At 34.2% G+C, this 25,865-nt stretch overlaps 1 protein-coding gene across 4 annotated transcripts in view; it reads right to left on the bottom strand.

Annotated features, from left to right (window-relative positions):
- CCDC50 (coiled-coil domain containing 50) overlaps positions 1 to 25,865 on the bottom strand; it is a 66,354-nt gene that overhangs the window by 8,382 nt on the left and 32,107 nt on the right. Inside the window, exons 5-11 of one of the 4 annotated variants that reach the window (XM_039850739.1) lie at positions 18,503 to 18,620; positions 13,603 to 14,127; positions 6,409 to 6,524; positions 5,947 to 5,991; positions 5,733 to 5,837; positions 4,272 to 4,351; positions 1,044 to 1,147 (exon numbers count right to left, since the gene is read on the bottom strand). In XM_039850739.1, the coding sequence (XP_039706673.1) occupies positions 1,044 to 1,147; positions 4,272 to 4,351; positions 5,733 to 5,837; positions 5,947 to 5,991; positions 6,409 to 6,524; positions 13,603 to 14,127; positions 18,503 to 18,620 (1,093 nt within the window). Of the gene's footprint in view, positions 1 to 1,043; positions 1,160 to 4,271; positions 4,352 to 5,732; positions 5,838 to 5,946; positions 5,992 to 6,408; positions 6,525 to 13,602; positions 14,128 to 18,502; positions 18,621 to 25,865 lie in introns of all 4 variants that reach the window. The other 3 variants (XM_039850738.1, XM_039850741.1, XM_039850740.1) reach the window with 3 other exon arrangements.

Here is a 25,865-nt window from a genome sequence, read left to right as displayed (position 1 = left end):
CAGTTAAACCATGCATGGTGAAAAGGCCAGCAAAGGATGGAAATTGCAGTTTATCGGTTGTTTTGATAAAGTCCAACTAATCCCAAATTTTAAATGTCTTCTGTCTTATTCCCAACATTGGATGAATGAAGTAATGGAATAGGAAAGTGGAAGGAGAGCTTCTTAAAAAATACAAATGCCTAGAACCACCCTCCCCTCGAAATTCTGATTTAATTAGTCTGGAGTGGCACCACTACATTGGTATTTTGTAATGACTGAAGAACAAGAAAAAAGCTTGGGAATGCTATCATTACTTTAGAAAAGAATAATAAAAACATCACCTAAGAAATCTTCAAAAATCATAGCAAATTATAAATATCAGTAAGACCTAATATTTATAAAGTCTACTGCAATCTGCTTTCATATATTTTACTCATATAATCCAGATAATGCTATGACTATTAAAATCAGGTCCATTTTCTGATGAGGAAATTAATATAAGAAACTACTTTTTCATTATCTCATTTTATGAATGTCATAAAAAATACACATAAGTGAATGCATACGCTTTGAAGAGCAACAACAACACTCATTTTAAAGATTTAGTCCAACTTAAATCTCATATTCTTTCTTCATTTTCCTTGCTCCATTTTTCTTTTGCATAAGAGTTTTGTGTGTTGTGTGTATTTCTGTATGTATTTAAAGTCTAATGAATAGAGTCTTGGGCAGATGGAAAACAAGAGCTAGAATAGAAAAATCCCAGTAATTCTAAATGGTAGATACAGCCCCCCCTTTAAGAATCTAATGAAAGCAACGAACTCCCTCTTGAAGAAAATGAAAATACACAGAAAAATTTGGCATTCAATTTAAGGTGTTTTGCTTTTGTTTTTGTTTTTTAATTTTTTTTTTTTTTTTTTAATAAATGAAGAATACTGTAATGTTCTGCTGAGAGGAAGGATAACTTGTTTTTCCATTCTAATGATCTATAAGACAGCATTTGATTTTTCCACCATAGCATGAGTATTTAAAAAGATCCTAAACCTCACCATATATATTTTTCTTACCTTTATAAGAGGACTCTGATTTTGGGAAATGACGTGTGGAATTATGCTGATTTGTAAGAGTGTAATCCAAATCCTCGGCATCTGTCATGGTAGGTGGTGGCGGCCTGAAAGGAAGTCTGAATTTAGAGATATTCTAAGTAGTGATGACTACAATTCCACTGTTTGTTGGATAACATGGTAGAAACATTTTTTTTTTTTTTAATTTTTATTGTTTACAAATGCAAAGTCAGAACATTTTAGAATTCTCATTTTACTTACTGGCCAGCTGCTGGACCTCAGACAAATTATTTTATCTTACTGTTCCTTTGTTTTGAAGCACATAATTCAGTGAAAACACATATTTTTGAAAACCTAATATGTGTAAGGCACTGTGTTTAGGGCTAGAGAAACAAAGATTGATGAGATGTAACCACTGTCATTAATGTGAAATTTACTCTGTTTTGGTAGGTTTATATAAAGAAAAAGAAGAAAGAAAGTATAAAAAAGAAGAAATTAATAAAGAAACTTAAGGAATGAAGGAGAAAAAAGGGGTGAGAGAGTGGCAGGTAAGGAGGGAGGATATCGAGGGAAGAGAAGAGGGGGAGAAAGGAAGGGACATTGGTCGACATAAAATTTACAGCAAAGGTCCTTAATCCACTAGGTGGCAAAGCAGAGCTTAGAGAAGGAAAGGGCAGTAATTTGCAACTTTTCACGTCAAAAGAAAATAGTGTTTTTACTACTCTAAACTTATTATTTTAATCATGTGACATAGAGATTTTGCCAACATTTGGCTTTAATAAAGATCAAGGAAAAAAACCTCTCACTTTTTGTTTCCCAAAGGTGTACTCAAATGATGCATTAAAGCCTGGAACTACAGAAGGTTAAGATCTGTCAATATATAACCATGTTGCAGGATGTTTTGTGTAATTATATATACAATGTGAAAGGCATAAGTATTATGAAGTCTGGAAAGTTACAGTTAGTTTGGTACAGTGGGCTCTGTCATATAAAAATAAAAGCAAGTGTTTTCACATTTCTCATCCTGTCCCCAAGCTGTCGGTAGATCTCTCTCTTCCTGGGTATTCAGCCTCTGGAATAGGTCAGCATAGGATGTATAAAGTGAGGACTGTGCTATGGGTTATTATTTCCATTAACCTTTAGGGAAAGTCTGCATGGTAGCTATATCATACACATATTTTAGAGTTAAATTAGGTAAGATAAGGTAAATGATGTCCAATTTCACACATTTGTTAAGTAGCAGAGCCAGGGCTCAAACTCAAATGGACTTCAAAACCAGTACTCTTAACTACTATACTATACTCTGTTACAAAAGCATGTATTTTTATCAGCAGCAACATCTTCATTCTAGACTATATATGAGAAAAATGAAAATAAAATACCAAGCAGTATTACCAGTATAACATCCTACAGTTAAAAGAATTTAAAACTTGCTTTAAAACATTCCAATTACAAAGAGGTAGAATTAATTCAGACTTCCAGTGGTTCTCTATTTCCTTAGAGAGTAGAAAGCTTTTAATAGACAAAGAAATTGATTTTTTGCCCATGAATGCTACAAGCTTCAGCTGAGAATTTGCTTTCACTCTTCTACCATTATTACTACCACTGAAGTAAACATCTTGACCTAGCAAGATCCAAGTTTTTCAATCCTTGAAACCATTTCTTTCAGTACAAATGGCTAACTAAACTCTTCTATTGTGATTAAATGTGAAAGAGGAAAATACATTCTGTACAAGATATCTATAAGATAAAAGGCTTTGATTTTTAATTATGAACATATGTTTCGTAAAATTCTTCATTTTTGTTAGGTCATATATAATCTTTCTGTAAATGATATTTAAGACAAATGTTACTCTCAGATCAAAAGAGACTTCAATTCTACTAGTCATAGGTCACTTTTTGCTTACTTATAATAGCCATTTTTAATACAGGATCACTTGATTATTCATTCTGCAATATGCCAAATATTTTTAAGAATACCTATTACATTCCAGAAACTTATTTTCAATTTTAATAAACCCTTTTAAATAGCCATTCCAGATTGTTCTATCTTATCTGCTATCAAAGTTATTAGTGTTCTAAAGATCCCATTGACTTGCAAGAGGGAAAATAACGCTAAAGAGGATTTTCATTCATTTGGCTAAAAAAGCATAATAACCTACAGCTATTTACTCACTGAGAACAAATTAGTGATTATTTTACTTGAATATTGTAGAGATGTAAATAAAATGAAATGATGTAGTACTAAAATCTGCTTTAAAAATTGGCATGTGCTTAATTAAAAGCTACAAGAACCCATTTTATACAATTAAACAGACTACACTGCTATTTCCCTAAGAGCTGTACAAACCTGATATAATTTTCTGAAGGATATTTATCTTCTAAAAGCCTGTAAGTTTAAAAATATAGTACATCTTTTAACTAAGTACATTCCCTTTAAGGAAATAAGCCTAGCAGCTTAAGTGTGGGCAATAAGTGGCAACAACACTGTATGCTTTTCAGTGTGATAAAACTTATGTTTTAAGAATCAATATATTATTAAAAAACCAAGACTAAAATTCAGGGTTTTAATAGATTTTTCAAAATGTCAGATTTAGTGTTATCTTTGTCTTTTTAATGTTCTCTCTCCCTATTCCAATTATATTTTTTTTTGAAAAGCAACAGGAAGCAATAAATAAATGAATGAATGAATGAATGAATGGTTGCTTCCCCAGAGCCTTAAAGGTGGACAACTTGAGGTAGAAAGACAGCAGCTGCTCCATAACTATAACCCAAGACTGCTTGAGAGAAGTCAGAAGGTACATATACTATACATAGTTGCACTGATTAGATGGTCTTTAGAACAGACTACAATGACTTAAATAAGTATTTGCCTAGGACACTGAGACTCACAGAAATGAATTTAAACATGTGTAAATGTCATGCACACACCAATGTGATCATAAAAAATTTTAAACCTGAAATTTTACTTAGGAAAATAGTTGACCTCATCCCTTCTTAGTTGAGGGCATCCTTTCTTCACATACTCCAGCTTCTACAAAATTCCCTATCATCCTAGAATTTAAGACTAGAAACAGTTTGAGAATAACCCTATAAGACTTGATACCACCTCACTATTGCAGATTTCTGGATCTCTTCTCCAAAGAACACACACCTTTCTCAGACAACAACGTCTCCTTACTTACCCCAAAGTCAAGTTCCTTACTCTCCTTTGCAGATGTGTCAACTTACCGTGCCGGCCTGTCATTCTTAGAACGGTGAGTTTCCTCACTCTCTTTTGACTTTGAATGTGCTAATTTAGATGTTTTGGGCTATGGATAGGAAAAGAAAAAAAAAAAAAAAAAAAAAAACCCACAGAAAACAGTAAACGAACAGAGAAAAAGATCAGTCTTAGAAAATATCTAAATCATGCCAAATTCTCTTTTAGTAATTTTAGGTTACTTACATTCAGTTAAAGAACATAAAATATTTTTAAATACAGCCATTCAGAGATAAAAATAAATAAATTATAGTCACAAAGGTATGTTGGAGGCTGTCAGCGCAGCCAGATGAGTGGACTAAACACACACATGCTCCCCTACAGGGGTGTGCCTGGCCACCCATCATTAACTTAATAGCCACATAGCAGTTGACAAGAACTGGTGGACTCCCAGAGTCTATGGAATCTAGTTTTATGCTCTCAAATTTATTTCTGAAAGCCTGACCTGGGGATGATGATTTTCAAGCCAGAAAACTAAGGGACAGCAGGAGAGAAATTGTACCAGCACCAGTTGAAGAATCTAGAAAGCACAGAAGTCCTGATACCTGCTGGAAACAGGGCCTCTCCTATTACTTTCCTTTTACAAACGCCCTCTCTAGAAAGCCTTTACTGTATGACTTGTCCCCTCCTCCTCTGTTGTTCTTCCATTACGCTTTAATTGGCTACCCTGACCTTGTATTTGTTACTTGTCTACAGTTTGTCTTCCTCTCTATATTACATATTATTATGAGGAAAATATATCTTTGCTTTTCCCTGTAAGTTTAGAGGATCCTTTGCACACAGTAACTAATGAATAAAGTATGATAAATCAAACTTGCAACCACCACATACAACAATTAAATTATTTTACAGCAGAATGAACTGTAGCCACTGACTATTTTCTCTACTATTTCTAATTAATGAGAGGAAGATAACAGTTCAAGCTCATGCTAGACGGTTCTTGCACTCTGACATGAGCAATGATTGCTGGTGATAAGGCATGTCAGTCTGCCATAGATCAAGTTATACCACAGGAAAGAGAAACAGCTGGTATAGGATTAGGAATGAAGTACAACATTAAGCAGACAGGGAAAGTAGAGAGAGGAAGAAAAGGTCACTGGAAATTTGAAAGCATGTGAAAATGCTACATTCTCCTGGAAGTAGAGTAAAACTAAAATTACTCATGACCAAAGGCATTTGCATCTCAGTTGGTCTTAAAAAGTGAATGAAATGAATTTTTTAATCTTTGCAGCAACTTTTTAGTTACTTTCAAGAATTCAATATGATTTTTCATAGTGAAACAACTTTTACAAGTCAGATTCACATAATTCAATAAAGATCATTTGTATACCCTAAATATATTTGCAGATTTACCCTAAAAGCAGAGTTCCCTTTTCATTTCCAATTTTACTTCTAATTATAAGGCAAACAAACAAACAAAAAACAGACCCTACCTTCCAATCATGGTCGTGCTTTCTTTTGTCCAATGATGATTTCTCTCGCTCCTTGGCTTTCTTGTAAGCTTTCTTTTCTTCAGCCATTAGAAGTCTCGCAATTTCCTAAACGAAATCCAGTCAATATCTCTGTTTATAGAGTTGCGAGTAGAAAGTTACTGAGATTTTCCAAAGAATACTGGCTAAACAAACTCATTAACGAACATGAACTCACCTCATCCTGGGCTACTTGAGCTGCTCTTACATCCACCTGTGTAGCCTAAGGTATAAAACACGCAAAAAAGAATAATTTAATTGACATCTATATTGCCCATTTTTAAAAATCTTATATAAAAATAAACTGGTATTTGAAACTAGTTGTGATTAACAGCCCTCAAGTTGGTAATCAGTCAGTATACTTTCACCAGCCAGAGTAGGGTCTATTTTTATCAAATTCCACAACAGATTTTTAATTATTAGAACTCAATAATGGAGAAAGAGGGATGTCAAATTCTATCGCTAATGCTTACTCAGTAAATAAACACTCTATTCCTGTTGTTTTGATTTTTCCACCAATAAAAAAGGTATGTTTCTCAACTGATGAAGGACTATAACATCTATTATATAATCTCAAAAATGATTCAATTCACAAAAAACCTACTCATTCACCTGAACTACTCCATTAAAGTTTACTCACCAAAATTTCTTCTTCTTGCAATTTTCTGGCAATTTCAGCATCATACCATTCTTGATCCCTGTGGGACACACGTGATGGAGTTGAGACAGCTTCTTTCATCGCTCTTGGCTTTATTCCTAGAAAAAACTCAATATAATAAGGCAACCGACATTGTTTTCTGAAAAGTTATCTTCTTTTAGCATCCAACACTGACACTACTGCCGCTATTCCAAAATTCAGTGGAAGGTACACTTGAAATAATTTTATCCCTTAAGCATGGAAGTAGTGATGGAGATCATCCACACGCTTAAAGTTATCCACCCAAACCTGCCTGGTAAAAACATCCCTTTCACATAGCTTTTTCAAGAGCAGGAAATCAGGCAAGGAAATTAAAAGAATTTACAGAAAAAAGTAAGAGTTGGAGTTTTGAAGAGGCTAAGCTGTCAAGACTTCTGTTTGCCTCAGCCTTGCATACCTTACTTTAGAGAGACAGAAACAGCATCACCTGGGAGTTAGTTATATGACAGTAACTGTGAACCACCTTGTGGCCCCGACATGGCTTCTGCTCTGATGGTCAACAAACTCACTTAGTTTTTATATTTTCCTGTAGCTTTAATCAGTTTAATGTTGTTATTAAATTTTAAGGAAGATATAATGTAAAATATCAGAGAGCACAATGACTTTAGAGTTCTATTCCTCTCAAAAGGAACTTGGGAAACTGGTGGAGAATTCTGGCTTTTACTTTGAAATTTTATATTTAGCAAGTATTTCTTTTATAACTTTTAATTAACTGGTAAATGCCAATGGTCATTTCAAAATTGTGGCTATTTCCCTCTTTGTATCCTTTATAAATTACAATTATTCGACAATGTAGATGCATTATATTCAGAAATAGTAACAACTTTTAATGCAGTGAACAAGATTAACCATCTGGATAGTGACTTCAGTAAACAGGATACTGAAGGGCAAAAGAAAACTTACTCCTAATTGCCTATTTCTTTATATCAGTGGTTCTCAGCCTGGGCTATATATTAGAAACACTTGTGGTACTTTAAATAAATATAAAAATCTTTGTCCCAAACTCCAGTGATTCTAATTTAAGTAGCTTGGATAAAATCTGGCCTTTAGTAGTCCATTTTTTGTTGTTGTTGTTTTTTTTAATCTTAACAGTTGATTTATATTCACAATTAGCACTGGAACTACCAGTTTAGTATGTCTATCAAAATAATGGTACATTAAAATAGCTTTATCAAAATGCCTCACCACACTTGATTTGCTTGCTTTAAACAAAAAAGAACAAAAGATAAGACAAGAATATACAACTAAATTCTGGGCAAATGGAAAGAGTTTAAGTTTTCTGGTGAAGCCTTTCTTCGTAGAGTTTTAAACTGGCTTTGAGATAAATCCAAAAGCCACAGAATCATCTACCTTCCCCCCCATTCCCAACACACACACACACACACACACACACACACACACACACACACACACACACTCCACCTGGCCCACCACCCACCCACCCCTACCTCTCTCTCATTAAAAATGGTTTTCTTAGCTTCAGGCCAATTAGTGCATGATTACCCAAAATTCATTTCAACTTCACATCATTTCTAGAGCTACTGAATCTTATGCCATGCCAAGCAGGGCTAGTTTTCACCCAGACAGGGAAAATAAATGAAATTAGATAAGAGAGTTAGCATTGGGCAAAGTCAGTGGACAAGACTGGTTGCTATATCATACTTTTACCCATAGAAAAATAACACTTCAAAGAGCAGCCCAAAGCCTAGTTGAGGACGATAGGAGAAATCACATTCATGTCTTGATCCTTTAATTTTGCCATCCAGTGAAAGAAACAATATAGTAGAATGTGCTGAGATTTCAAGACACTAAACTTTCTATACTATTATGCCTTCTATACCACAGAATTAACTGAGAAAATATTTTGTTTTAATTTCCATCAAAGACACTTGGAAGGCATTCAAATGCAATATATTTTTTAATTGATTCGACAGGTTGATAAGGTTGTGACCTCCTGGCAATTAAAGAGAATGATACACAGAACAATGGAAAAGAACAGAGTGCCCGGGAAAAAATCTACAAATAGATATCAATTAATTTATGACAAAGGAGCCAAAAATATACTATGGGGAAAAAGGAGAGTCTCTTTAATAAATGATGCTGAAAAAAATTGGACAGCCACATGCAAAAGATGAAATTGGACCACTACTTTCATCCATACACAAAAATTAACTTAAAATGGATTAAAGTCTTAAACATAAGCTACGAAACCACAAAACTCCTAGAAAAAAACAAAGGCAGTCAGCTTCTCGACATTGGTTTTGTAGATGATTTTTTTGGGTTTGACACCAAAAGTAAAGCAACAAATGAAAAAAATAAACAAGTGAGACAAATTAAACTAAAAAGATTCTGTACAGCAAAGGTAATCCATCAATAAAATGAAAAGGCAACCTACTAAATGGGAGAAAATATTTGCAAATCATATATATGATAAAGAATTAATGTCTAAAATATATATAAAGAACTCATAAAATTCAATAGCAAAAAAAAATCTAATTTAAAAATGGGCAGAGGATCTGAACATTTAAAAAAAAAAAGACATACAGGTGGCCAACGGGTACATGGAAAAGTGTTCAACATCACTAATTATCACGGAAATACAAATCAAAACCACAATGAGATACTACCTCACATCTGTTAGAATGGCTATTATTAAAAAGACAAGACATAAATGTTGGTGAGGATGTGGAGAAAAAGGAACCCTTGTGCACTGCTGGTGGGAATGTAAATTGGTGCAGCATTATAGAAAACGGTTTGGATGTTCTTCAAAAAATTAAAAATAGAACTATATCATCCAGCAATTCTACTTCTAGGTATTTACCTGAAAGAAATGAAAACATTAACTCAAAAAGGTATATGCGCTCCCATGTACTGCAGCATAATTTACAATAGCTAAGACATGAACATACACGAAGTGCCCACTGATGGATGAATGGATAAAGGAAATGTGGTTTGCAGTCATGAGCCATTTAACAAGAATATGTTCTGAGAAATGTATTGTTAGGCAATTTCACCATTGTGAGAACATCATAGAGTGCACTTACACAAACCTAGATGGTATAGCCTGTTACACACCTATATGTAGGTTGTATGGTACAGCCTAATTGCTCCTAGGCTACAAGTCTGCACAGCATGTTACTATACAAAACAACATGAGATTAAATCAAGCACAAGAGAAAATTACGCAATCAAGAGACACAGTAAACATGAGATGTATGAGGTTACTGTTGGAGTAGCAAGCTAAACTGTTTTACAGCAAAGTTTTTTCTTTTAGTAAGTAGAAAGAGTATACTCTAGAATAACAATAAAAAGTATAGTATAGTAAATACATTAAACCAGTAACATAGATGTTCATTATCATTATCAAGTATTATGTACTAAACATAATTATATGTGTTATATAATTACACATATGACTTTTATATGACTGGCAGTACAGATTTGTTTACACCACCACCACCACAGACAAGTAATTCATTGCACGATGACATTAAGATGGCTACGATGTCACTAGACAATAGGGATTTTTCAGCTCCATTATAATCTTATGGGACCAGTCCCATATGCAGTCTATCACTGACTGAAGAGTCATTATACAGTACATGACTGTATATATACAATGAAATATTCAGCCATAAAAAAGAATGAAATCTTGCCATTTGCAACAACATGGATAGGCCTTGGGGGCATTATACGAAGTGAAATAAATCAGACAGAGAGAGACAAATACCAAATGATCTCGCTTATGTGAAATTATAAAAAAAAAAAAGCTCATAGATACAGAACACATACTTGTGGTTGCCAGATATACAGAGGGAGGTGGGAGCAAAACAGGTGGTCAAAAGGTACAGACTTCTAGTTATAAAATAAGTGATGGGGATAATGACTATAATTAAGAATATTGTATTGCACATTTGGAAATTGCTAAGAGAGTAGATTTTAAAAGTTCTTACTACCAAAAAAATTGTACCTATGGCGACAGATGTTGACAAGACCCACTGAGGTGACCATTTCACATATATACAAATATTGAATCATTATGTTATACACCTGAAACTAGTATGATGTTATATGTTAACTTCACCTCAATAAACATAGCTAAAAAGAGAATGATACACAGATTAATATAACATAATAGAGAGCCCAGGAAAAAAACACCTATAAATAGATGATCATGACAAAAGAGCCAAAAAGATACAATGGAGAAAGGAAGAATTTGAAGTAATATCTCCATAAGTCCCAAATAGTTAGAGGGAAAAGTTTATTTAGAGAGCTTCTGCTCTATCACTGGAACTCGCATGTCTCCTAAGTAGAATATCTCCATAGCCTAGAAAAGATTTCTGATCTGCCCACTCAATGTAGTGCCTGCCCCCTGTACCAGTGGTGAAGAGAGCTTTTGTAAGTATGTAAGAAAGAACTTCAGATAGTGCAGTCTAAGGCGGTCATTATAGAAAAATAGAGATGTTTTTAAAATTCTAAAAACACAGTTAATTGAAGGAAATTAACAGAATGGCCATCCTCATTAGGGTAGCCTAAACAGTCTAGAAACTAGCATTCAAAAACATCAGGCGAGCCATATTCTCAACAGTTCCACATTCAATTCTTAATCTAATTCTTGCTTGCCTTTTTCTGTTCATGATTCTCCAGCATGAGAACATAAGACCCCTTCTTAATCAACAAAAATAAAACTTACCTTTAAATAAATTCTGATAGAATAAGATAAAACTGTTAAAAGTACAGGTATTCAACACGAACTTATCCCAAGCTTGGAATAAGGTAAAATGATGACTGGTAGATTCTTTGATATTATGCAAGAGTATTTTGTAATACGCCAGTCTGTCATAGCATGGGCCTGAGAGTTTGAAAGTTAACCTACAGAAGCTTAGTAAGCTGATATGATTTAACAGCTCAATACAGAAGTTATCTTCAAAGGTGGTATGGTTTTACTGCCCCTCAGAAAGTTAACCAATTTTATATTTAACTTAGCAATTTTATTTTGCCTTGCTTTTTCAACCGACTCTATATAATCCTGTCCTGCAAATGCTTACAACTAGCTATTTGTTGTCCTACTAATTTCTTCATTATTAAGTAAATAAAACTTTGGCCTCTTAAAGAATTTTGTTTTTACGACATCAAGAACGGACACTGGTACCTAGTAAATATATTTTACTGTAATCCTCTGACCTATCCCAGGGGACTTGCAAAATCTAGCCTACACGAGGCTACGAGGTAAAATTTATAAAGTAAGTTGAATATAAAATGAACAGACACTTGTAGCCATGTTGTAGCCATGTTAATACCTGCCAAACCACATTATTTTTAAACTCCTATGCTGTTAAAATACAAAAACAAAACATGTGCCTTCAACTCCAGTAGCAGGGTCCGTGAATCAGTGTTTAGTTTCATATTAGTTTCACCCTTCCTAAGCCTGTTTAAGAGTCTCTCAAGTATAACAGAAAGCCATTAAGGTTAACCAGCCCTCAAAGCACACTTACAAGGTCAGAGTCATAGAATCAGAAATGTAGAGGTTCGTGTAAATCACCGTTCTTACCCCAAACCTTTAGGAATCCAACATGTCCTTCTAATTCTGGATACAGTAAAATTTACACATAAAGCTTACTCCAGATTGATTATATCACTTCCTCCTCTATGCCTCCACAGCCCATTGTTCAAAGTATATCTAATCTGCAATTGTTTACATATCCATCTTTGTGGCTCGAGTTATTAACCCTCTGAGGTTCGGATCTAAACATAAATCCCCAAGTACAAAGCCTGAGGCAAGAATGTCTGTGGCAGATACTTAGTATGGCTTGCTGAACTAAATGTTGGTTTTCTTTATGACTAAGTCGTTTAATAACTTAAAAAATTAACATAATAGGACAAAGGAACTAAATCAACCTGAATCCGCAATCTAGAAATCAGCTTCTAGACCAGAAGCAGGGGTTGGCTGGACAATAATAAAGAAGAAAATAAGAACAGATGCCTCCTCGGTACTCCTTTGCCAATAACCTTTGCATCTCTGTAGAACTTCAATAAGAGTAAAATAGAACCAGGGAGATAAGTATGATCTATTAAAATACCAGACAGATTAGTGCTATGACTTACAGTGGTATAGCCACAAGCTTCCAAACAAGAATAGAAAAAACTATTACTGTGTGGATGATGGATTTCAGAGTTAAGCTTCAGAGATGCCAGAAATTTTAGGCTTAGGTCTAACATTCGCCTCATTCCTATACAAGTACAGGCACACCTCAGAGATACTGCAGATTTGGTTTCAGACCACTACAGTAAAGATTTGCAATAAAGTGAGTCATAATCTTTTTGCTAGTGGAGAGTCTTGCTTTCAATTTGCATAATATACAACACCTGTGAAACACAATAAAATGAAGTATGCCTGCACCAAGAGCTTACCTGATATTGGCACTTCAAAACAACAACTGTAGTAGAGTCAGAGTTGAAAACATCAGGCATATAGAGTACTTAAGGCAAGGATTTTCAAACTTTAAATACGTAAGAATCTCCTACAAGTCTAAAACAAGCTCAAACTGCCAGGCCACATTCCAGAGAAGATAATACAAGTGAGACCCAGAAATCTGCATTTTTAGGAGATAGTTCAGCTGATTCTGATGAAAATGGACTAAGGTCCACAATTTGAAAAATGCTGTCTTAAGAGACTGCCTAATCAATCTCTTATTTTACAAATGAGAAAGATAAAGTCAAGAAAATCTAGTACTTCCAGACCTGCTGGTCTCTGGTTAGGCAAATACTATGAAAGCAGTGTCAACTGAACTAAAAACCAGAAACTCAGGAGCTTTGATTTGGTATCTGAATCTCTTAAAGTACAGTCTTGGCAGATGAAGAACTATGGGAGGGGCACTTCCACTGCAATCTGGGGCTGGAAGAGACTTGTAAGGAATAAGGATTATTCTCTTAGAAGACAGAGGGGAAAGGTACAAATATTTTCTTTCTTCCTACTCACTTGAGATTAATACCTTTTGTGATATTTGGCTCCAGGAATTATTTCAAAGCCATAAGCACAAACTACAGAGAAAGAACAGGTGGCTTGAGATGCTTATTAAATACATTCGTTTAAATACACGGGATACCGGGCTTTCCAATGAGACTGTCCTTTATTACCTGCATCATGGAGTTGGAGCGGCTCCTCACTCTCTGAGAAGGGAGGAGTCCTGGGTCTGTGTTTCCTTTCTCTGAGCTCACCTTGCCCATGCTCCCTCCCATATACAGTTTCCTTGCAGTGAATCCCTGCTTTCTGAGAAGCTTTGGGTGAAAGTCTTTCTTGGTGTCTGAACTGTTTTTCCCAATTCCGAGTTTGATGGCTACTGTTAGCCTCCCAGTCATCAAATTCCGTACTCAGACACACCTCACCACTGATCTTAGGAAGAGGAGGTCTCCGGAGCCTCTTATGACCAGACTGTTTCCTTCCACGCAGCTCAGTGCTAATTTGGGGATCATCTCTCACTTTGCCCAAGCTAGCAGAGAGAGATTTTTCTGATGAGCGATGCTCTTCCAGTTCTTCCAAGTTCTCCAGTGGATGTTTGGGTTTCTCCTTTCTCTGCGTCACAGTCTTTTCATCACTTTGGAGTTTATAAGACCTTGAGAATCCAGAACCCAAATCCCTTGCCCTCCTTGACCGTGGCTGGTCTGAGTGGAGGTGGAGGAACGTGAAAAACAGAAATGCAGGTTAATTTAATGAGACCATTAACTCACCGCAAGGGTGAGACAGGGCCCAAGTGTAACATATTTTAAAATGGAGACTACTTTTTCAAATTAACAAACTGAAAAGAGGGGATGGGCACTTATTGGAAGAATTCTCAGTACATAGACAAAAAGGTAATAAAATAAAATAACTAAAATCTGAAAGAGCTTGATTGTGATTAGGAAGAGTTAAAAGTATTTTAATATTTGCCAATAACAAAAATTACAGCCATTAAATGATAAATTATACTTATAAAACCAAATTGGAACTACTTTACGGGGGAAAACAGAAGTTGAAGGAGTCTCATAAAACAGAAAAAACTAAGCTTTGTGATTCCAGTCAGAGACTTTCAAATATTCTTCTTGGAAATAACAATAAATCAACATCAGAATGTTGAGTTTCCACATAGTTCAGAAAAATGATCCACAGATTTTAGTATTCCTCCATTCTTTCCCCTTAGGTGGCCAAAGCAAACATTCCTAGTCATATTGCGATTCAATGTGGAAGAGGATGTAGTAGAGGAGAATTTTAAGTGAGTAAATGACTCTGTTATCTTGGATAATTCTGCTCCCAATTTGACTTAAAACTTGACAGAGGAAAAAATTAAAAAGGGATGCCATAAATGATATACATTAAAAAAAGTCATTTCTTAAATTCATTTAAAAAACTTTATGATATTGTATTCTCTGTATAAAAATACAGAATGTGCTAAATATACAAGTCTTAAGTTTAACACAATGTTCAAAAAAGCAGCACATTGGTATTTTTGTCAGGTCTCATTTAGGCAGAAGCCTACAGTGAAAACAAAAGTAAATTAATATGCACTTTGCAAGAGCGTATATATTTTAACATTCCTAAGACTTTTAATAAATTTTAGAAATAAAAGGAAATCTTAATTCCATGGAAAATTGCTAAGATAGATAAAATACCCTGCTAGAATCAGCCACTTGCTGAATTGCATTTGAAACAGCTGCTCTAAGTTGACAGGATATAAAGGAAATAACTACACATTATCTTAGTTTTTGGTTTTGTTGTTTTTTGTTTTTTAAAGTTTGTTATTGTTAATCAAAGAAATAAAGGAAGAGGAGATATGTTTTAAATGCATCATTGATGCCATAAGCTTCTCAAAAACTTCAAATTGTTTCTTCTTGAGCTTTCCTGAATAAAAGGAAATATGCTTCAAAGATAAACTATAAGTTAAGATCTGTCTTCTAAAAAAGTCTGTAAAAGTATTTATCTTTATAATTTATGGTTAAATTTATTATTTACATAATAGCGAAAGTGAAATAGAGCAAATACTCTCTGTGTAACCAAACTATTATTTTAAGTATATCCTGACAATTGAGAATCAATTGACTACTGCTGTGAATTAATGCAATATTGACCAATTACTTAAATGATGACCTAATCCGGGGAGCAGTGATTTTACAATTTTACCATACAGCGTTAATACCAATGTTCCCACAGAGAGCTGCATGAGTGGAGTCCGCCTTTCAGCCCAGGACAAAAAAGAAGGGTTTTGTTTTCGACATGGATTTATGAAACTATGATTGTTTTATCGTTATTGTCGTTTTTAAATTCTTTCTAAAAAGTTAACTGACATTAGTAGTTTTATTTTAGGGAATTGTGTTGCAAGAATTAAAATAGAACTGTCACTACATTTTCACAGAGTTGATGGGAAAAACCACTGTCTAGTTCACTTGCTGTGATATCTTTAAATCTGGGAAAGAATAAAAAGAGGTGTGGGAGAATCTGTCTGAATCATTTAAAATGTCATCTAGTTAAGGACTGAGACTTGTATGTTAATTGAGATGAAGTTATTTGGCAAATATAATTAATTTCCTTATAGCCTTCCTTATACACACACACATACACACACACACACAGACACACACGATTTTATTTTTGTGCCTCCATGTTTGTCTTTCAAAATAATTTTTGTTTAAATATAAAAAATACTTTTATACACACAAAACATTAACATATGTATAAACAATAGTACTTTAGAGTTCATAAGTCTTCACCAAAATTACATTATTTAATCTTCTCAACATCTATGGGAAGGAGGTATTTTTAAAATCTCCATTTTATAAATGAGAAAAAGGGTCAGAATTATTATAGTAGGTAACTTCTTTAACATCACAATTGTTATAAGAGATGGAACTTGCCCAAGATCTTATGACTCCAAAGACCATGACTTAAAAAAAAAAAAAAAAAAAAAAATCATTAATATGCCTGCAATACAGATAAGTGGCTTTGAAAGAAAAACATGGAATCACGAATGAGTAAGGTATATTATTTCAGTTGATAAAAATCTGACAGATGTTTTGGATAATTTCAAATTTGTAGAAAATCTAGAAAAGATCATTTTTAAAAGACTGATTTATTAAATTTAAGTAAAATAAAAGCTAAAAAGACCAATTCTATAATGATATACTGATTACGACGTAAGTAAGGCAAAAATCATAGAGAAGTACAAGGAAAGAATATCTCTTATGTGTTGGGAAAAGACCACTACAAAGAACATATAGATTGCTTTGTAAATATGAACTGAATTGTAAAGTGGTTTCTGTGGAATTCAACTTGGGCCTAACTCAAAGTCATTACAAATGATCACATGCTCAGCAATACAAACTCTTTCAACAATATAACTGAAGTCAAATTCTAATATTTACATGCATATGCTCAGGAGGTCACTACTTTCTATTCTTACCCCGCCCCCAAGTCTAAAAAAAGTGGCATATACGCCATTCTCTGAAAGTTTACGAAAGCAGTTAAAATACGTAAAGGGCAGCTTTTGTTAAACTTTTAGGTGTCCTTAAAATCCACTGAATTCTTAGCATATCTGCCCTAGAGATAATATGACTCTGGATGATAGCACTCTGGTCAAAACAACCATGTTTGAGTTCCAACTCAACTTAATGTAAGATTTTAACAGAGTAAGGCTAAAATTAGTAGTTTAGTTTACTTCATTACTTGCCATACTAAAGTTTTTATAGACCTAATTTTAAAATAGTTACTTTTATTTGCAGGGTACATGACTCCAAATCAGAATTAAAAATAAAAACAAATGAAAACACCAGACCACATTTCTAAGATTTTACCTCTGGCCTCTAGTATAACAAAATATGACCATAATTTTTCTTCTTACTTATGTAATTCATGATTGTATTAGAAAAACCAGTGTAAGGAAAATGGGTAACAAAAAAGAGCTAGGCCTTTTACATATGGAAGAAGAACACAGCAAGCAATAAACACAGACTCAACTTGCTTACTAATTATGCCACAGAGCTGAGGTCTACAGATAATGAAATTTAGAATAACAATGTGACTGGGCAAGAATGTCCCTAAACTGTAATAATTCTATTATCTACATATAAATTCCTTTCATTCTACTCATCCAAGACAAATACCTACTTATTTACCTTTTATAATGAAATAAAGAAGCAACTGATAATTAGTTTGTAAGGTCCTTTGAAATCATTGACCTTAAAATCTTTACTCTCTAGACATGGCCTTTAGGTTTTATTTACTTGTTATCCTAAATAAAGTCTCCAAGCTGAACTGTATTATAAATAGTCATACTAGAAACTATAGGAAATAACTTTCTTTTGATAGATGTTTAAAAAGGACTGAACAATACTTGCAAATACTCATTTCCCAACACACTTTTAGGATAAAGAACCACCACCACCATAATCGCCAACAACACACTGCAAAAACAGACACTAGAAAAGAGAAACTTTGAAAGGAATGCTTTCTCTCAGAAATGTTTAGATGTAGTAATCAAATAGTAAAGAATTACAAGCAAAAAAAAAAAAAAATGAACAGAGAATCTTAAATTTTAATTTTGTCATCAGCAAGCTACACCATTGACCTATGTTTAAAAGACAAGCAGCATGGAATAAAAGCTTTGTTACCCAGCAAAAAAGCTTTGTTATGGTGTACCTTCTTTATTATTTGTGCTACTCTGCTGCTTCAAACAGTACTGCTCAGATTTCCCAGAGAAAGATCAAGCCCAGAGACGCATCTGCCATTTTCCATTCCCCATTGTGTGTGCTCAGAATGTAATAACAGCATTCCAAGTGGAAATACCACAAAAGAATGCATGCCAAATCTTACAAAACAATATTCAAGTTTTAAAAGCCATAAAAATGGCTCTAGTCATCCAACTAAGGAACATTAGATGAATTCATTAGATTCGAATAGAATTCCACTACAAATCCAAATGGGGCCTAAGGTCAGTTTATGGACAAATTTAAAGAAGTGTCTCGTGGGTGAATCTAAGGATAGAGTAGGTCATGATGTAGGCACTGTTACCTCCATCTTCATAATAGCAACTCTCTCCATAAGCATTGGCTCTAGAGGAATCTGGAAAGTGTTTCTTTCGCTTTTTCTCTTCCTGTAACTCCTTTTCTTGCAAAATGCGAGCTATGTCCTGCAAATACAGAGAGAATGAAAATAAATATTACCAGAGCATGAACAAACTGCACACAGTGACCCTATAGGTCAACAATTCCACATTCCACTGCTAAGCTTCTGTGGGCAGGCTTTGTCTACTGCTCTACAGACTTTCTGGCATTAAGCTCATGCAATTCAAATGCCACAAATGATTGCTCAACAGGACAGCACATGATCCACATGAGAGAGAAAAGCTTTTTTTTTTCCTTTGGAATTTAAACCTAACTCAATCTGAAGACATTCAAACCTAGTATTCCTAAAGTTAGTTACATAAATTTTTTAAAATTCATATTTGTGGATCCTTTTTCCAAGATGATGATTCAGTAAGTTTAGGTGGGAAAGAGTGTAGTAATCTATAGAACTTCATAAATTGTATTTACAATTTAATTCTAAAACTTAAAAAAAAATGTTCAGCTGATCCTGAGCTTTTGCATCAGAGTACCATTGTCTTAACTGAAAAAGAGAAAATAGTCCTCATTCTGTCTGCCATCTGCTTCATCTCCAGGGAAGTTTTTAATAGTTATTAAGTGATAACATTCTGACACTGTCCCCCAACAGGTCACCGGCTGTCTATAAAAACAAAAGTGTATACAAATAACGATAATACGATTAAATTATACATGCTTCAAAAGGGGGGTAAAAGTATCTATGGGCATATAAAAAAAGGGAGTATTATTTCTGCTTACAGATTTAGTATAGGCTTTGCATCTGTGTTAGCTTTTGAACAAAGTACTGGATTCCAATAGGCAAAGTAAGGAGAGAGAACATTATCTGCATGGAAATCAATCCAGGGAACAACCAACAGTCCAATTAGAGTGCTGGAGGAAGTAGAGTGTTGAAGAGAAAGGTGAGTCTAGGAAAAAAGTCAGGCTGAATTGCAGGCCTTCTTTATAGACAATCTTAAGAAGTCTGGAGTCTATAATGTAAGGGATGAAGGGTTACTAAACATTTTGAGCTGAAGAGTGACAGTGTTCTAAATCTGAAGATTATTTCTATGAAAGCCCGATAAAATGCACATAAACTGTTCATGTACACTTTTTTGGAGAGAAAGCCCATAGCTGTCATCAGATTCTTAAAGGTTCATACAAATACAGCAACAATACTCAATGGTGTGAACAGTAATAACAATCATAGGTAGTTTGAGGTGCTTACTTATTTATATTTATAATAAGGAATACAAGAAGTATGTAAATTTTAATGATGTAAATTTTGAAGCAAAAATTAATTACTATTCTTCCTTTTGCAATCCTCTGATAACTTCAAAATGAAGACTATACTAAAACTGCAAGGCAAATCTAAAAAAAAAAAAAAATTCATCTAAAGAAATCAATTTCTTTCCTGTCATGTAGAAATAATTTGGATGCTTGAGGCTAGGTAAATTAGCAATGATTATTCATATTCTATACCTTTAATGTTCATTGAAATTGCCTTACAAATCTGACTTTCTATTAAATAAATGCCTAAATTCAAACTTATAAATACACTATTAACATATTGTCTTTAATTGACTGCTATGCTGGAAGCTTCTCATAAAACTGTGTAAAAAGTGTGTGTGTACTTTCATAAGTAATCTATTTAAATGCCCATGCTATAGCATCAGAGACACTTGAGTGGGCGGGCACTCACAGGATGTTGAACTCAGATGGAAAAGAATAGGATGTTGAATGAGAGGTAAAGAACATAATCGTACTTAACGCAAGTGTAATTTTCATGCAAGGAAATCTGAATTTCTAATACTTTGATAGAAAAAAAATTCCCTAAGTCTAAAAGTTAAAATGACTTTCTTTTCCCTTCCAGTTCAAGCCAGATATTTTAGAGACACTGGGAAAGAAACATTAACTACTAAAATAAATTTCTTTGGGTTTCAATTGCTTATATACACAATGAAGAGTTTGAACTGCTCAATCTTAAAGTCTAATGTCTTGACTCTCATGCATCATTTTAATAACTCTGTGAATGTTACCACGTGCCAGGCTCATTACATTTGATTTCCTACAAAGCAATATGTCAGTAAGTTAGGAAGATAGAGAAGGGTGGGACAGATAACTTGTTCTCCCAAAACTAGTATCTGTTTATAGTAGAAATTCCCAAATTCTTATACTTTTTACTGCAGAAGTCAGAAGAAAATACAAATGCTTTCCTGAGTTGCCACATTTAAAGCACCCAACACCATGTTTACCTAAGTGGTGTGCTTTACAGAAAACAAAAATTTCCATTGTTATTACTGAGTAAAAAATATAAAGAAATATTACCAGATCCAATTGCCAGCAGAAATCATTAAACTATACACTCCAGGGACATAAGTGCTTTTCTGCTATTGAATTTAGTCCCAATAAATACACAGAAATAAGGGGCTTTCTCAGTGTGAAGACCCAGGAGAGAAACAAGGATGATGCCCCTTTCTTCACAACGCATTAGCTAGTCAAAGGAAGTGATGTTAATCAAGTAGAAAAATAACAATCATAACGTATCCTGCACCTTAGCACCCAAACCTTTTGCTCTTTCACCCTCTCAGCCCTTTTTTCAGTAAGATTCTACCAGGTGAGAACAAAGGTCAGCTAAGCTTGAGGGAAAGCATAAAGGATTCAATGGAAAACTGCTCATATATTATAATTGTGGTTTAGTCACAGTCAGTTCTCCTGTTTTTCAAGATTATTACTGTGCAATGAGTTCAGTTAGGTGATTTCAATAAAGAGAATTTCCACGTAAAACAAGCTAAAATAAAGATGGCAACTATTAGTCACAATGCTAAGATGCAGCTTAGTCACTCTTGACATAAACAACCTCCTTGGTCCTCAGCTTCCTTCCTGTTAAGTTAGTCTAGAATAAGATTTCTCAAGCTCCATTCCTGAGAACACTGGTGTCAGAGGTGCTCCAAAAAAACCAAAAGCATTCCATGGAAAGCATGTATTACATCTAACTCTTTAAAATGCACATTAGCATATTTTACAACTGATTTAAAAAAAACTTGTTATTTTCCTATAACTTGGAGAATTTCCAAATTTACTTTGTGACAGAAGCTTTTACATAAAAAATATAAACCTTATGAAATTAGTGTTCCATAAAACATAACTTGCAAAAACAAATCTATAAGAACTCACAAACCGTTTTGAAGTCATTTTCAATGACTTTAAAATTAATGAGATTCTTTTTAGGTAGATTTATTTTGAGTAGAATTACTTATACACAGAATAACTCTGTTACATAGAAGACTTTCTAGTACATTTACAGGCATAAGAAATTACTATATCTCGTCTCTCCCTTTTCTGTTATCCATACTCATCCACCCCTGGAAAATTTGAAGCTGTGAGCCTAAGAAAGGGCAGTTAAACATAGAATGCTAGAGGAAAGTCATCCTAATGAAAACGTGGATTTACTGATGCCCTTTAATGGGCCAAACATTCTATCAGAGACCTGTAGAGAAACAAGGTATGTTCAACATTCGTAAAGTCTGTATCTATTAAGCGTTAGAAGCAAATAATTACATAATGTGTGACGTGCAAAGATCAATGCCCTAAGAGAGTCTTTAATATGTACAAGGTGCACTGAAGCCCAGAGGATCCTGGCACATCTTTCTCAAGTAGATGACAAGTTACTGAACCATGGTATTGAAGTACTAAGGCTATTTTTATGGTTTATATGACTTTATATCAGGATTACTTCTCCCTGGGCAAATCTTGGGTATAAAAACAATCTAAAGGAGATCAAAAATTGTGATTGTCAAATGACTGTCAGAAAGAAAAAAAATAAAGAATGCCATTCCATTAGATTGCACTAAATCCTTTATTAACTAGCAACTAGTATATTAACATTTAAGTCATTAGGGAACTCAAAGCAGATATAATCCCAAAAAGGTTACTCTATAAGACCAGAAAAATAACATAATACAAATTCTATGGATATAAAAACATCAGTATAAATAAGATAATGGTGAAGGATTTTCTAAACTAGAAGCCTCCTGTTCACTTCCCCTTTCTGGCCATATGTGTATAAACTTATTTTTAAAGTGCCAAATCATAGGGACAAATTTTAGTATCTAAAATATATTGCTATTTGAGTTATTCTCTAAATATTGCCAATTTATATAAAAATTTTTCTAGAACATGAACTTCTAATCACTTTAAGAATGCTACAAAAAAGTATTATGGTTCACACTGGATTAATTTTTAATGTAAATTGGTTACTAAATTTATTCCTGATAGTTTATAAGTGGCTTCAAATTGTTGGACTAGTGCCACAGACTTTTCATAACATGGTTGGCCATGCTGTTTATTTAAGCAAAAAAAAAAAAAAAATCTTTTTCCCTAAAATAGTTTCACATTCACATATATCTGGACCTAGGTTCAAAGACACAGATATGTATATCCACAGACCCACAGACTCACAGACACACAGACACACAAAAACTTACTTATTTAGCATTTTAAGAATAAACTAAATCAACACATTCCTTGGCTTTATTAAACGACACTGGCAAATGTACATGCTGTGATCAAGAGAACGAACCCAGTGAAATTAGTCCACTTTTACTAATCGCAAACGCATAGTCCAGTATTCCCAGAGGCCACAAGCCCTTTCAACAGGGAGCCTAGAAAGGAATGGAACTACTACATTCAAGACACTATTTTAACAGTTAAAAAAAAAAGGAAGAGAGAAAGAAAGTAGGGAGAAAAGGAGGGAGGAAGGGAAGAAGAAGGAGAGGAAGGAATGGAGGGAAAGAGGAAAGAAAGGAAGGAGAGAGAGGTGGATGGAGGGAGAAAAGAGAGAAAAGAGGGAGAAAGGGAAGAGGCCATAATGCTGGGAAGAATACGAATGATCCTCTTCCTTTCCTTTCCTTTTTTTTTTTTTAACATCTGTCTTCCTGAAAGGAAATGCTATTTTCCTTATATCTGTGCTCTATTAAGAAACACAATAAAGTTATACCATAACAAAGCTAGCTAGACATACTAAGTCACCCACACAAAGTTGTATAACTCTTAATTCTCCTGTACAATGTTGTTCAGAAAAAAAAAATCTGTCCCAACAGAAAAGGAGACTTAGTGTCTACATCTGGTTGTTTTGGGGGATTATAAACTACCTAATAGAGTTGACTCCAAAAATCTCTAAAAGAGATTTGGGTGAAAAATCCGAAGAGGAATTTTACACAGCCCCAGTGTTGAAATAAAAACTTATTAACTAAGTAGACTCTACAGGGAAGTAGAATATTAATAGAGAGAAAAAAATAAAATAAAAAAGAATTAGGAAAGTTCATGAGTAACAGGAAACACGCTTTCCAGAGTTGGTCAGAAAAATTAGCACTACTGTCTCACTCCCCTCTGAGGGACCCTTGACTAAAATAAATTATCATTATCATACATCCTTCAAAGGCAAACTTTACTAATGCAAATTTTGTTCATTTAATACTTACGACACACCTGTCAGCTGAGAGTTACATTTTGCTAGGATAAAAGCCCTCTTCTAATCTAAGGCATCAGTAGAAAAGTCATAAAGTCTGAACAGAGTTTTAAAAGGCTAGCCTCACTAAATCTCCACAACTGAAATTCTCACTTAATCTCTCCACTCTACTGGGGCTGGGGGAGCATTTCAGTAAGTCAGATAGTGGTGGAAGGCAAGGTAGCGGGAGGCCTGTAAAGGCAAGTAAACTTGAAGGTACCTCAAATCTTAGAATACATTTAAGCCTATTCATTTTGCTCCCTCTCTAATTTATCATATATAACTCTATAAGAGCAATCAGAATTGTTATAAAGAGCTGAATGGTTAGGAAAACACCTTGCAAGAAAGCAAAAGGAAGAGCAATCATTAACTTAATAGGTACCAGAGGCCATATATATATGATCTCATTTAAACCTCATACCATAACAGCCCTTTAAAGTATCTACAGTTGACATTTCCAATTTGGAACCTGAGTTTCTACACAGTTGAGATACCGAAAGTCACAGCTAAAAGTTAAACAGCTAAGATTCAAAACCCAGGGCAGCTAACTCCAAAGTCTACATGTTTTATGTTGTGTCACACTATATCTTAAGTCAGAAGCAGTCAGTCAGGAGAACTTTATTGTACAGACATTTCTCTGGCACTTTAGTACAGCTTGAAACCGGTCACTTACTCCTCTGAGACATAATTTTTTCACCTGAAAAATGAAGTTATTCACCACACTGCTTACTTTATACATCATTACCATGAGATTATTTATTGTGATTGCTATTTAGATTCTATATGCCTAAAATAAAGTGGTTTCTCTTTGTGTCCTGTTTTTCCCTGAATGAATGAAAAAAAAAATTACAGGACACCAGCAGCATTTATAAGAAGCCAAATTCATTACTCTGTTATTTTTTAAATAGAAGCTTTCCTGTCTACAAAATATAATCACTTCTTTCAGTTCCCGGTTTCATCCCCAAAGCTAAGTCTTGACTATAGAGAGACAACATATCCTGTCGTAAGAAAGAGCTCCTGTGTTGATGAAAAGAAGGATAAAAAGTAATCCCTAATTCTTACTTGCAATTCTGATTATCACATAATCACAGTTTTTTCTTAAAGGAACAGCTAAATACACGCATACCAGGTGTCTCACACTCTCCTGGCAATGAACAAGGAATTAGTTCTATGGGAACAAGGATAGCTCAGTGGGAGCAGCAGTATATGTGTATACAGCTGACTGGTGATCCTGATCTTATCTATTTAATAGAGTGTCATATGTGCCAGTTAGCCCAGGATAGTGTGTACCCTTTAACCCTGAAGAGTTTTTGTGATTATATAATAAATCATATGGCCATTATGCTATTAAAAATGATAAATCACTTTTTCCCTATTAGAAATCAAGACAGTGGCCAAGAATAGCACAATAGATATGAAAGAAAGAAGACACATAATCAATGCCATGTGAAAAGAAACAATAAGAAATGCTGGAAACAACAAAAAAGCAAGTAATAGTTAATTGTATATTCGAGTCTTCTTATAAACTAACCACTATTGTTAATTTTAGTTATCTTTGGCTCTCAAAATAGTACAATTTAAAAATATATACAGAATCAAACAGATTAGTGCTTTGAGTCAGCATGTCATAGGAGAGTGAACCAATTAACAAAACAGAGTGAGAGCAATTACTGATCCTGGCCTCTCACAGTGACTACTCTCTGACCTGTGGTTCAGGCTATACCTAAGGTCTGCTCTCATTAATGTTGTGGGAATAACCTATAGAAGGAAATCCTGTATTGGGTTGAAA

The sequence above is a fragment of the Pteropus medius genome, unplaced genomic scaffold (genome assembly GCF_902729225.1).
Source record: "Pteropus medius unplaced genomic scaffold, Ma_sr-lr_union100, whole genome shotgun sequence".
Lineage (NCBI taxonomy): Eukaryota > Metazoa > Chordata > Mammalia > Chiroptera > Pteropodidae > Pteropus > Pteropus medius.
Note: the sequence above shows the minus strand (reverse complement) of the source record. Positions and strands in the feature narration are given on the sequence as shown.